This window comes from Dipodomys spectabilis, unplaced genomic scaffold, assembly GCF_019054845.1.
Source record: "Dipodomys spectabilis isolate Male_0828 unplaced genomic scaffold, ASM1905484v1 ptg000273l, whole genome shotgun sequence".
Classification (NCBI taxonomy): domain Eukaryota; kingdom Metazoa; phylum Chordata; class Mammalia; order Rodentia; family Heteromyidae; genus Dipodomys; species Dipodomys spectabilis.
In genome coordinates, this window is record NW_024870950.1 from 8,018,410 (window position 1) to 8,032,637 (window position 14,228).

The following is a 14,228-nucleotide window of genomic DNA, read 5'->3' on the forward strand; positions in this document are numbered from 1 at the left end:
GGGCCACTTTCTATTGTTACGTAGCACAGGCTAGCCTCAGTATTAGGCATAGGTTATCTTCAAACTCTTCATCCTCTGCCTCATCCTTGAATAAGCTATGCTGGAATTGCAGGTATTTACCACCATGCCCGGCAGGCTCTCTGATCATTTTGACTTTATACTTATCCAGTTACCCAAGCCAGAAATCCAGGCCTTACCCTCTACTTTTTCTCTCCTTAAGAAGCCCAGTGTTGGGTTGGGAATGTGGCTTAGTGGTAGAGTGCTTACCTAGCATTCATGAAGCCTTGGGTTCGATTCCTCAGTACCACATAAACAGAAAAAGCCAGAAGTGGCACTGTGGTTCAAGTGATAGAGTGCTAGCCTTGAGGAGAAGCAGCTCAGGGATAGCGTTGGGCCCAAAGTTCAAGCCCCAGGACTGTGGTTTCTCTGTACAAATCTGTAAGCTACAAGTTCTTTATGTGAAGATTAAAACAAAATACTATAGATTAAAAACAAATACTATAACATAAATCCACTTAACTAGGGTTAAAAAAAAAAAAAACTGTAGTAAGCTGCACTCTGGTAACAGCAAGCAAATTAGTAAGGTCACCACTACAAACTCCTTTATTATGCATCCACTCTTTCCTGGGACATCATGTTGTGTACTGTGTGATATTATTTTGCCTATGAAAATTCAATTTTCTTATTTTCATGTTGAAAATAAATAAAAACTGCACTTAGAGACCATGGCTTGATACTGCATAAAAGGCCTTGATGATCTGCCTCAGCCCTCTTTCCTGCCTTCTCTCCTGACACAGACTTTCCATACACTCCTATGCTTTTACATCCCTTAACACAACATGTTGTCATATCCTTTACCCCGCCTTCCGGGACAATGAGTTCTCACCCCTTTGAAAGCACTTACCACAGTCTGCTGTAACAGTTTCCTTACTGGTCTTTAAAAGATGGGTTATTTCCAATTTGGATTTCCCAACATCTACCACAACACCTTGTTTGCCGAAAGTACTTGATAAATACTGACAGAATGAAAAAGGTCCAAATTTCTGTAGCTAGCTTTCAAAGTCTTACAATAATCAAACTCTAATGTATGCACGCAACTTTACTTCTCTTAAGTCTCTCACATTTTGCCCTTTACTTCATCTCCTATCATCTGTTACACTCATTGTGGCTCTTGCCCAGGCTAGCCCCTTAACTTGGATTGACTTCCATCTACAGAAAAGCAGCCTTCAAGCCTCAGATGAAGTTCTCCTTTCTCAACTATCCCATCACCCAAATGAGCATACCTTTCAGTGAAATCGTGAAGAGTACGACAGTACACATTTTAGCAATTGTTCTCTAGGTAGTTGTCTTCTTACCCCTATTTCTTCTATTCTTTTTTTGGCGGGGAGGGGGGAGGGTGATACTATAAAGCCAAGAGTGACCTCCTGCTAGAGCTCTTCCTGCCTTAGTCTCCACAGTGCTAGTTATCATACCCACTCCTTTCTCCCCAATGTCACTCTTAAAGGACCTCTTTCTTCTTTCTTTCTTTCTTTTTTTTTTTGAGGGGGTGGTACTACAGTTTGAACTCTGGGCCTCCAACTAGCTAGGCAGGCATTCTATCATTTGAGCCACCTGCACTGCTGCTTCAAAAAAAATTGATTTCACAGTGCATTGCATCATGAGACATAGGAGCTGTTGAGGTTTTGCTGTCCAGAAAATCCAGAGAAGATATTTCCTCTCACTCAAAAAAAAAACAAAAAACATTAAAACTTCTCCATTGCAGCTAGTCAGATGGTAGTATGTTATTAGAACTTATCGCTGGGAAGGTGGCTCAGTGGTAGAGTGCTTGCCTTGCACACCTGAGGCCCTGGGTTCGATTCCTCAGCACCACATAATCAAAAAGAAAAAAGCCGGAAGTGGTGCTGTGGCTCAAGTGGTAGAGCGCTAGCCTTGAGCTGAAGAGCTGAGGGACAGCACCCAGGCCCAGAGTTCAGGTCCCATGACCGGAACCCCCGTCTCCCCCCCCCCAAAAAAAGAATTTATCATCATTAGTGTCACTAGAGTTAGTATACATTCCCCAGGACTGGGAAGGTGGCTCAGTGGTAGAGTGTTTTGCATGCATGAGGCCCTGGGTTCGATTCCTCAGCACCACATAAAGCAGAAAAAGCCCAAAGTGGCACTGTGGCTCAAGTGGTAGAGCACTAGCTTTGAGCTGAAGGACAGGGTCTAGGCCCAGAGTTCAGGCTCACAACCAACCCTCCCCCCCCCCCCCAAAAAAAAAAAAAAACTACTAAAATTTATCTAACTTTTTAAAAAATTCCCAAGCCAAGCACAGGTGCTTCACAGGTGTAATCCTAGCTATGGTTGAGTTCTGAGGATCACGTTTCAAAACCAGCCCAGGCAGGAAAGTCTGTAAGACTCTCTAATTAACCACCAGAAAACTGGAAGGTGGTGCTGGTGGCTCAAAATGGTAGAGCGTTACACTGGACACTGATGAAAATGAACTAAACAACTAACTCATGGGTGGAGATGGAAGGGAGGGGAAGGGAGGGAATGGGAGAAAATGAAGGAACAGATGACATTGTACAAAAAGAAATGTACCTATTGCCTGACATATGTAAATATAACTCCTCTGTATATAACCTCCATAATAACAATAAAATAAATGAATGTTTTTTTAAAAAAAAGTGGTAGGGCTGGGAAGGTGGCTCAGTGGTAGAACGCTTGCCTTGCATGCATGAGGCCCTGGGTTCGATTCCTCAGCACCACATAAGCAGAAAAAGCCAGAAGTGGCACTATGGCTCGAGTGGTAGAGCACTAGTCTTGAGCTGAAGAGCTGAGGGACAGTGCCCAGGCCCAGAGTTCAGGCCCCATGACTGACCAAAACAAAACAAAAAACAAACAAACAAAAAAAGTGGAGCACTAGCCTTGTGCAAAACAGCTCAGGGACAGCACTCAGGCCCTGAGTTCAAGCCCTAGGATAATTCCCTGAAAAATCTAGAAAAATAAGTGCCTGTGGCTCACACCTGTAATCCTAGCTACCCCAGAGGCTGAGCTCTGAGGATTGAGGTTCAAAGCCAGCATGGGCATGAAAACCGGTGAGATTCTTTTTTTTTTTTTTGTGAACACACTGTACAGAGGGGTTACAATTACATGGGCAGGTTAATGCGTACATTTCTTATCAAGCATTGCAGCCTCCTCCTTTGTTTACCCTTCACATCCCTTCCCAGCACCCCCCCACCCCCCTTGGTGAGATTCTTATCTCCAATAAGCCACCAGAAAACTGGAAATGGAGCTGTGGCTCAAGTGGTAGTGCTTCACCTTGAGCTGAAGCGTTCAAGGACAGTGCCCAAGCCCAGAGGTCAAGCCCCATGACCAACAACAACAACAAAATACAGATTAAAACCCAGATCATTCTTAAATCCTCATAAAAGCCATAAGGCATAATATACTACTTAGTGGAAAATGCAGGCAAGAATTTTTTTTTTTTTGGTCAGTCGTGGGGCCTGAACTCTAGGCCTGGGCGCTGTCCTTTAGCTCTTCAGCTCAAGGCTACCACTTGAGCCAGCACGCCACTTCCGGCCTTTTCTGTTTATGCGGTTCTGAGGAATCGAACCCAGGGCCTCATGCATGCAAGGCAAGCACTCTACCACTGAGCCACCTTCCCAGCCCAAGAAGAATTATTTGTTATTCAGGTATTTCTGACAGTGTGCTGACCTAGACAAGAACACTGGATCCCTCAGCAGTTACCCTGGAATAGCAGAACATTATCCCTTCACCACAGGCTGTATCTCATCCCTTGTGAACAAAGGCACCTAGGTGGTCTCAAAGTCCAATGAGCTTTACACGGAAAGGACTACATAGTAGTGAACTATCAGCTGCAGTTACCATCAACTGAGATCAAACTTACGCCTGATTAGGGTTCCTAAAAATTAAAAAATGTTCTTAGAACTTTCATAACTACTCTATTATTATCAACCAACTTCTCATATTTTGGTAATAATCTGGAAGTGTATTTTAGTATGAAGGGAGCTCTAAGAAATATCTGGGAATGTGGCTGAGTGATTAAGTGCTTGCCTAGCATGCATGAAGCCCTGGGTTCAATTCCTTAGTATCACAAACAGAAAAGGCCAGAAGTGGCGTTGTGGCTCAAGTGGTAGAGCGCTAGCCTTGAGCTGAAGAGCTGAGGGACAGTGCCCAGGCCCAGAGTTCAGGCCCCCACGACCAACCAAAAAAAAAAAAAAAAGCACAGAAACATAAGCATCCTAACAATTTAGTTGTTCTTTGAGATAAGTTAATGAATATGCAAAGTCTTATAAGAACCTGTAAGGGTAGGGGTATAGCTCATGGTAGAAAGAATGGTAAGCATAAGGCCCTGGATTTGATAGGCAGCACCAAATAGAAAAAAAAAAAAATGTATGTTTTCCCCAGGAGTCACTCAGCTTGTTCAATATACTCTGAATTTGTTCAATATACTCTGAAGAAAAGTGGCAGTGTGGGAATCCAAACCAACTTCTTCAACTTGTAAGCCTAAAAATGTTGGTAGCATTTGTTACATGTTCCTTGATGAACAGAAAAAGCCCCATATTATACACAACACTCAAAATTTCAAAGAATCCTAGATACAAACATTCTTTTTATTTATGAAGTTAAATTTTATGCCAGTCTATTTTCTGTACATAATTTTCTCTTAGTAGATTCAATAATACTACTTTATATTTAGGCAATAAGAGATGACATTTCAACAGTATTCAAGAAAGAATAGCTTGCCGGGCACTGGTGGCTCATGCCTATAATCCTAGCTTCTCAAGAGGCTGAGATCTGAGGATCTCGGTTCAAAGCCAGCCCAGGCAGGAAAGACTGTGAGACTCCTATCTCCAATAAACCACCAGAAAACCGGAAGTGGCGCTGTAGCTCAAGTGGTAGAGTGCTCGCCTTGAGCTGAAGAGCTGAGGGACAGCACCCAGCCCAGAGTTCAAGCTCCACATCCGACCAAAAAAAAATAGAAAGAATAGCTTCAAAAACATTAATTTTGGGCTGGGAAGGTGGCTCAGTGGTAGAGCGCTTGCCTTGCATGCATGAGGCCCTGGGTTCGATTCCTCAGCACCACATAAGCAGAAAAAGCCAGAAGTGGCATGGTGGCTCAAGTGGTAGAGAGCTAGCCTTGAGCTGAAGAGCTGAGGGACAGCACCAAGGCGCAGAGTTCACAACGGACAGACGGACGGACGGATGGACGGACGGACGGACGGACAGACGGACGGACGGACGCATGGACACACACACACACACACACACACACACACACACACACACACACACACACACACACGACATTAAGTTCAGGGCTCAAAGGCCCTGAATTCAATTTCAAATGTCAGATCTTAAGCTGGACACTTAAACCATTTTTGCTAATTAACTCTGGAACACTTTTTAATATGTAGCTTAATTCATATTTACTTAATTAGTATAATAGCCTTAAAAATATAAACTCTAGAAACTTTCTGGATCAGTTCTGTGTAGCACAAAGGACACAGTAAATTCAACATAATGTATCTAATAGGTAAGTGGAGTTACCCTGTTATGCTTACAACCTACATTATTTATACAAAGGCTATCTAATCTGCATTGCCATAGTATCAAGGCTAACAGTCACTAACCACAACCACAGTACACATTGAATGGTAAGTCTTAGGGTTCTGAGTAAATAGTGTGAAGGAAGAGAAATTACTGTAAAATAAATGCAAAAATTTAAGAAGGGAAAGAAAAAATGCCTTGTGTAAGAGATAAAAAACAGAAAACCCGAAAAAAATTGCTTACATCCAAGAAATAAAGAAATTCATTCTTAAGTTGCCCACCTAAACTTGTACCATTTATTTCTTCTCAGGTAAAGATGAAGTCTTGGGAGTTTTAACAAGTTGCCCTCCTGGCTGAATGTATCTTTGTTAACTCACAGCATACCTTTGAGACCAAGTCAGTCCTACCTTTCCTACTCAGAGATTTTTGTTGTTGTTCACTGCTATATTCCCAGGGTCTAATGAAGCACCTAGCACACAAACTGTCAAATGAACAACAACTCTTTGAGGGAAGTATTTTTACCACCCCTACTTCACAGATGAAGAAACTGAGGTGTAGCAAGACTGAGTAACTTGCCTAGGGGGTTACAAACCAATAGCCAGAAACAAACCCATGTCTGACCACAAAATCCTTGCATGTACTTTACTCTTACTGGGCAAAATAACTTCTCAGTGTCTCTTACTTTTTGTGTCTTTATTGATGGCAGCTCTTTTCTCTCACAAAGGCTCAATTCTCCATGAACCCCTTTATGCATATTCTCAGCCTCTCCCCTTTATGAACATGTGGCTCTCTATTACACTGTGCCCTCTCCAAACTTCTATTATAATAGTACTTTAGCCCTTTGCTGTACTTACTTACCTCTCTCATCTCAACTCTAAACTTCACAAGAGCAGTAATCAAGGATCAAGTATCTTCAAGTGCCTCTGGGCTCATAAAAATTGAAATTGAGGCTGGGAAGGTGGCTCAGTGGTAGAGTGCTTGCCTTGCATGCATGAGGCCCTGGGTTCAATTCCCCAACACCACATAAACAGAAAAAGCTGAAAGTGGCACTGAGGCTCAAGTGGTAGAGCGCTAGCCTTGAGATGAAGAGCTGAGGGACAGTGTCCAGGCCCACAGTTCAAGTCCTACGACTGACCAAAAAAAAAAGAATTGAAATTGGTGCTAAACATTCTATAGGGCACCAGACAGGTCCCTATGTAAGAATGACCTGATTCCAAATATGAATACTGCCAAGTATGGGAAACCCTGGGTTAGACAGAAGCAAATGAATTGCCTTCTTAAATTCAGGCTGCAGCTCTTCTTACCTCATGGAAGAGCTATTAATTTCTCTGGAACCAAAGAATAATAGGGGTACAAGATGAAAGGAACCAAGGAAAATAGCAAAAATGAAATCATGGTTAAAGGGATTATTTTTCCCCATTCTCATTCTGCATTCTTCAACTCTGCCACAGTCACACTGTATGTGTGTGTGCGTGCGTGCGTGTGTGCACATGTGTGTGTGTGTGTGTGTGTGTGTGTGTGTGTGTGTACCAGGCTTGAACTGTTGCTTGGCTTTCATTGGCTCACATCTGGCACTCTCCCACTTGAGCCACATCTTCACTTTCAGTTTTACTGGTTATCTGTAAGTAAGTCTCAAGATTTGTCTGACATGGTTGGCTTTTAACTTTGATTCTCAAATCTCAGCTTCCTAAGAGGCTAATATAAGCATGAGCCAGTGATACCTAACAATATTCTACTTGCACTCTACCATTAAACCACATTCTCAGCCCCAGTATTCTACTTTTTTAAAAAAATATAACAGGGTGCTGTATAGAGGAGTTACCATTCATAAGTCAGATAATTACATTTCTTTTCTTTTCTTTTTTGTGGAGCTTGAACAGGGCCTAGGTGCTGTCCCTGAGCTTTGTTCAAGACTAGCGCTCTACCACTTTGAACTACAGTGCTACTTCTGGTTTTTGAGTAGTTATTTGGAGATAAGAGTCTCACAGGGACTTTTCTGCCGGGTTGGCTTCGAACTGCAATGGTCAGATCTCAGCCTTCTGAGTAGCTAGGATTACAGGCTTCAGTCACCTGCGCCCTGATGAGGACATTTCTCTTTGGATAATGTCATCCTTTCACTTTCCCAAAATTTCCCCCTCCTATCCCTGCCCACAAGTTATATACTATAGTTTCTTTTCTGCAGAATGTATAGTGATAGCCCACTTGCATTTGTTCACCCTTCCTCCTTTCCTTTCTGCATCTCCGGGTTGCCCCCTCTAAAAAGAAAAACAAAACAAAACAAAAAATCCCAAAACAAAAACTAATACTACTACCACCACCACCAAGAAGTATTCTATTTTTTTTTTAAATCAGAATTTGTATGTAGATAAGTGCTCTGTACCCAGCTGATTATACCATTCTTTGGATAGGATGCTTTCCTTGGACAAAGGAAAATCACTAACAGGATAAGGTAAAAAGAGAGGGGGGAGGGGAAAGAACCGAATAACTGTTTGATGAGTGAATGAATGGGCATTTTCTACAAATCCCTGAAATTTAAAAAAACACACACGTAGCTCAGTTCCTTAACCTCAGGCAAACAGAGACTACAGCTTTCCTTGGCATGTGGGTAGCAAGAACATGCCTGAAATTCCCTGCCCACACCACAAAAAGAGCATCACTATGCTATGTTAAGGCAAGTTTTTCAAGTTTTCAAACATCTGATGGATGAACAATATAGCCTGCCAATTTCAAGGAATAAGAAAAAGGTTGGGGTTTTTTGTTTGTTCTTTTGGAGACAGAGTCTATATTGGCCTTGAACTTGAAGTGATCTTCCTGCTTTAGTCTTCTGAATGAATAGATGGGATGATGGGGACACAGATAAACCCTTTAAAAGTGGCCTTCCTAGATGAGAAAACCAGCTTGCAATTATGAATGTTTCACTGGTTACTGTTTTCAGTGATTTTGTTATTGAGCAATTTTATTTGTGTGTGTTTGGCTTAAAAATGCAACATCAAGCTGGGTGCCAGTGGCTCAAGATTACAGCTACTCAGGAGGCTGAGATCTGGACAGGAAAGTCTGTGAGACTTATCACCAATAAACTACCAAAAACAGCTAGAAGTAGAGCTGTGGTTCAAATGATAGAGCACTAGTCCAAGCAAAAGGAACTGGGGATCAGCATCCAGGCCCTGGGTTCAAACCTCAGGACTAGGGCAAAAAAAAAAAAAAACAAACACAACATAAATCTACAATACTGTCTTCCCCACACCTTTAAGTTCAAAAACTGTTTAACTTATACAAAGTGGAAAAATAAAATAGAACCTATGTGTTAGGTAAAAAGGCATTTAATAAATATGTTATTATGCTGCTGCCACCCGTAAGCCTTTCTAAAAACACATGTGGTCTATTACAGACTAATGAATACTAAGAAGCATTTACTAGGTGATTTTCATTTTACTGCTATAAATACCAGGTTCTGTATCTAAACAGAAGCTATTTTTCATTTTGTATTTTTAATAGCGTATAAAGGCTTGGATTGTCTAACCATCACTGCTGTATACTATGTAAGTTATACCAAATTCAGTATTCCTGCTCTAAGAATTTATAAGCAAATGCTTACCTAGATCAATTTCAAGGTACATATTCAAAGTAACATTTTTTACATACATCTAAGCCACAATGTATATTTACTCTCCTTTTTTTTTTTTTTTGCCAGTCCTGGGGTTTGAACTCAGGCACTGACCCTGAGATTCTTTTGCTCCAGGCTAGTGCTCTACCACTTGAGCCACAGCACCATTTCTGGCTTTTTCTGCTTATGTGGTATTGAGGAATTAAAGCCAGGGCTTCATGCATGCTAGACAAGCACTCTTACCACTAAGCCATATTCCTAGCCCCTACCCTCCTCTTATTATTACTAATTCCTTAAATCCCACCTAGAAGTAGGATTTAAGATCAATAAGTAAAATACTGCAAAGGTGGGACACTGGAGTTTTATCATTAGAACACATTAAATCATTGCCTTACTAATACTTCCCTAAAGATTCAAAGGAAGATTTATAAGAAGGTGAAAACTGGGTGGGGTGTGGAGGCTAAGGTAGAAAGATCAAGAGTTTAAGACTGGTCACACATAGGGGTAAGTTCATATGTGCAGCAAGTACACACGTTCACACATACACATACATACACACACACACACAGAGTTAGACTTCTGGTCCCCTACCCTCATCCTCAGTCCTACTCTCTTCTGCCAGGAATCCTTCCTGACTCATCTCTGCCAATCTATATCCATCACTTCCCCCAGAGACCTAGCTTAAGATTCAGTTTCTTGAAAAAGCTCTCCCTGACTAATCCCATCTCCATTAAATACTTCCTAAGTTTGCATCCTCCTAACATTTATATATAATTGGCTCTACACAAGCAAGTACTTGATGTTTTTCCTCCCTATAAACTGTTCTGCATTTCTAGCTTTTCTTTAATTAGAGACCAAGTAGAGAGAGCATCTTTTATATTCATTAATTCAGAACCAGCAATAAATAAATGCTCCTGGAGTGACTGAATCACCAGTGAAAGGAAACTGATCACTCAAAAATATATCAAGTAAGCAAATGACTTTTTCATTTACAATACTCTACACTTCCAACCCATATGAGTCCTTGGAGATAAGATTTCATTTCGTCTTAGCTCCATAAATTCATCAGAAGAGATCTAGGACACAGATCACATATAAACTTCAGGTAAAGAAAAATTCTGGCTATTCAAACTTATCTTGTTAATGCATATCATTTCAAGTTTCTGACAAAAGTCTACTAGCCTTGAAGCAGTGCGCCTGTGAATGGTAAGAAGCTGGCACCAGTCTCTTGCAAAAGGGGCAAAACTCTAGTTGGCAGTAAGTGTTCAAACACGTGAACCTCCACTGTTAAACAAGGCTCATTAGGCACACAAACTTGCTGTTTCAGCTCTCTGCCTTCAATGAAGTGCTATGATCTCCTTTGGTTATTGTTGAGAGCCAATGATGGGTTAAATTCCCATAAATTACCTAGCGCTTTGGTGGTTTGCCCAAGCATATTGCTGGCAACGTGTAGATGATTTTTTTTTTAAACAGACCCACTCGCCAAGAGAGCCAGAGGGGAGTGAAGGGCCAAATCGGCACTTCTGAGAAAGAAAGAAAGAAAGAAAGAAAGAAAGAAAGAAAGAAAGAAAGAAAGAAAGAAAGAAAGAAAGAAAGAAAGAAAGGAAGGAAGAAAGAAAGGAATAAAGAAAGAAAGAAAGAAAGAAAGAAAGGAAGGAAGGAAGGAAGGAAGGAAGGAAGGAAGAGGAAGGAAGGAAGGAAGGAAGGAAGGAAGGAAGGAAGGAAGGACAGGGAGAGAGGGAGAGAGGGAAGGAAGGAGAGAGGGAGGGAGGGAGGGAGAGAGGGAGGGAAGGAAGGAAAAATGAGAGATCTAGAGAAGCAGAGCCGATCGGCGTCCTGTAGTTCTGGATGTCAGCTTGTCCCTGCAAGAAGGGGTGAGCTCCAGGTCCGGCAGTGTTGTTTTGTTTTTTCTTGGCCCTCTTTAACTCTCAGCGGAGTTTCTCTTAGGGGCTGCAAGCCACACTTCGGCGGCTGCCCAACTTTTCTTGCAAAGGAGCATCAGTGTTTCCACACTCAGAGCCCCAGGAAAAAAAGAGAGGAGGAAAGAAGAAGAAGAAGAAAGAAAGAAAAGGAATTTGTGGGAGAGGCCGAGAAAACCTGCTCACCCTGCAAACCGGGCAGGATGGTAGAAACAAAGTTGCGCGCCTGCGAGCCCGGGCCCCCCCCAGCCCGGCCGCCCGGCCGCGCTCACCCCCGCTCACCCTCCAGCAGCACCTCCTTGCCCGCGCGCTTCAGCGCCTGCACGGCCTGGTCGTGAGTGGCCTGGCGCAGGTCCGTGCCGTTCACCGACAGGATGGCGTCGCCCAGCCGCAGCGCCCGGCTCTGGTCCGCCGCCAGCCCCGGGAAGATCTTGGAGATGAGGATCGGCATCCGGTTCTCGCGGCCGCCCTTGATGCTGATGCCCAGGCCGCCCGCCTCCTGCTTCACCACCCGCACCCTGCGCACGGGCGGCGAAGCACCCGCCTCGCCCGCGGGACCCCGCGGCGGTGCGGGCGGACTCGGGGGCCCCAGGCCTCGGCTCGGGCTCCCGGGCAGCGAGTCGCCCGCGCCGCCGCCGTTCGGGAGGCCGTTGAAAGCCGCCGCCGGCCCCAGAGTCGGCTCCGGCTCGGCCGCCGCGGCGTCGCCTGTCAGACTTAGGCTCTCCCCGCTCAGCTCGGCCACCACTCGGACCCAGCGCTCCCGGAGGAGCAGCTCGACGAGCCCCGCTTTGGTAGCCCGCGTCCACACCGCCATGGCCGGCCCGGCTCCCGCAGACGCCGCCGCTACCCTCATTCCAGTCAGGCAGCCTCGGCGCTTCCCCCTTCCCGCCGGAGGGGGCGGGGCCGGCCCCTCCCCCGGCTCGTTAATTATTCATGAAGGACACGCCCAGCTCCCGACGGGGCGGGGGCGGGCCGGGCCGGCGAGGCCGCTTCCGGGAGGTGAAGCACTTAGGTCCCCTTTTAGCTTGGACGCGGCGCAGCGAGCTGCATTTCTTTGGTTTCCCCAGAGCCCCTCCAACTCCTGAACTTTACACTACGAGAGCTGCCCAGACGCGGAAAGCAAAATCAGTTTGGAGAAGCACTTTGCAAGCCTGCAGGACAGGGTGGCACACTCAACTCTTGCATTGATTGGTCCGTTCCTTGTGAACCGAGAGCTCAGCCCTGGGGTTAGGGCTTCCGCAGAGATTAGCTGAGAGATGTGGTCTAGTGGGAAAGGAAGACACAGAACCAATAATCTAGGTGTGATACTCTGTGGTAAGAGGCTGTAGCAAAGGCTCCCAAAACAGAATCAAAAGAATATTTGCTTAGACCTGGAGTCAGCTTCACAGAGATGAAAATGGAGGAAATCACAGAAGGCAAAGAAAGCATGAGCCAAAGATCCAGAGGCATGAATCCCAAGACTTTGTCACTCTGCTTTTTTTTTTTTTGGGGGGGGGGGGGTCCGGTCGTGAGGCCTGAACTCTGGGCCTGGGCGCTGTCCCTCAGCTCTTCAGCTCAAGGCTAGCACTCTACCACTTGAGCCACAGCACCACTTCCGGCTTTTTTCTTTTTGCTTATGTGGTGCTGAGGAATCGAACCCAGAGCCTTAGGCATGCAAGGCAAGCGCTCTACCACTGAGCCACCTTCCCAGCCCCTGTCAGTCTGCTTTGTAATCACCTGCATACTTACTTGTAATTAGAGGGGACCATGTCTTTCAGCCATAATAGGCAGGCCTCAAAGCTATTTGTAACATGAGACTTTTTAGCTTTCTCCAGAGAAACAGACCAATGTGATATCTAGACGTATAGATTATAAAGGATTGGTCACAAGATTATAAAGACTAAATCCCACAATAGGCCATCTGCAAGCTACATTTGATTAGTGTGCTCTGAATCCAACCAGAAGAGACCAATGATGGAAGTATAAACCTGAAGGCCTGAGAAGAGGAAGAGTGTCAACATTTGAGGACTGAAGAGAGAGAACGCAGTTCACAGTGAAGTCACCCTCTGCCTTCTTATTCTACTCCTGCCCCTCAACTGACTGGCTGATGCCTGTTGGTGAGGGCAACCTTGTTTTTACTAAGTCTATCAAAGCTACTGTCTTTACAGACACACACACATCCAGAAACACCGTTACCTAGTCATCCTTTAGCCCAGTCAACACACATTAGACAGCACAGATGGTTACTTAAGCTGCCAGAACTCCAAGGTGGACACAGCATGGAGTCAATGGGAATGACAGGATGTGAGAAGCTTCATATAATCAAATGGTGAAGTTTGTACTTGGTGGACCCCATTTGCTTACACTGGAGGTCATCACTCTTCACAGAGGTAGTATAGATTAGCATTCCCACAAATCATATACAAAATTTGGTATCTATGCTGGATTTTGGAATCCATGACTTCTCATCTAATTCTAGAGATATCCTATACCAAAGGCCAAAAACCACTTCTAGTTTAGAGGGCTAGAGGAGCTGAGGAAATTGAGAACCAAACTGCTGAAGACTTTGGTCCAACATCCACAGTAAGAATGAAGAGACAAATTTAACTTCCTTGTCTAGTGCTTTTGCTCAAGAAATAAGACCAGGGGCTGGGAAGGTGGCTCAGTGGTAGAATGCTTGCCTTGCATGCATGAGGCCCTGGGTTTGATTCCTCAGCACCACATAAGCAGAAAAAAGCCAGAAGTGGCGTGGTGGCTCAAGTGGTAGAGCGCTAGCCTTAAGCTGAAGAGCTGAGGAACAATGCCCACGCGCAGAGTTCAGGCCCTATGACCCACAAAAAAAAAAAAAGAATTAAGGCCAGAAGCCACACTACTAAGAAAAGTCTCAGCAAAATCATGAGGTCAGTCAAGGTGTCCTCTAAGAGAAAGGTGCCTTCAGCAGAAAAAGTGAAATCCTCATGCTTTCTTTGGGCAGGAAAGGGGGAAAGGGGGAGACAAGCAGAGGGAACATGCATCAGTTGCTAAAAGGAGCTTACTTGCTCACTCAGGGAGTACACATTTGAGGCTCAGAGGCTATAGCATGCACCATTCTTTGAAAGCACGTACATGTCCAGACGGAAACTTCCAAGAGTCAGGGGTTAAAATTGAGTCTGGGAAGGATCCAGAACCCATGT

At 44.4% G+C, this 14,228-nt stretch overlaps 1 protein-coding gene across 1 annotated transcript in view; it reads right to left on the bottom strand.

Annotated features, from left to right (window-relative positions):
* The window catches only part of Sntb2 (syntrophin beta 2), a 75,426-nt gene extending 63,471 nt beyond the window's left edge, over positions 1 to 11,955 (bottom strand). The window contains exon 1 of the mRNA XM_042700846.1: positions 11,359 to 11,955. Coding sequence (XP_042556780.1) covers positions 11,359 to 11,929 — 571 coding nt within the window. The 5' untranslated portion in view covers positions 11,930 to 11,955. The remainder of the gene's footprint in view (positions 1 to 11,358) is intronic.
* Positions 11,956 to 14,228: the final 2,273 nt, after the last annotated feature.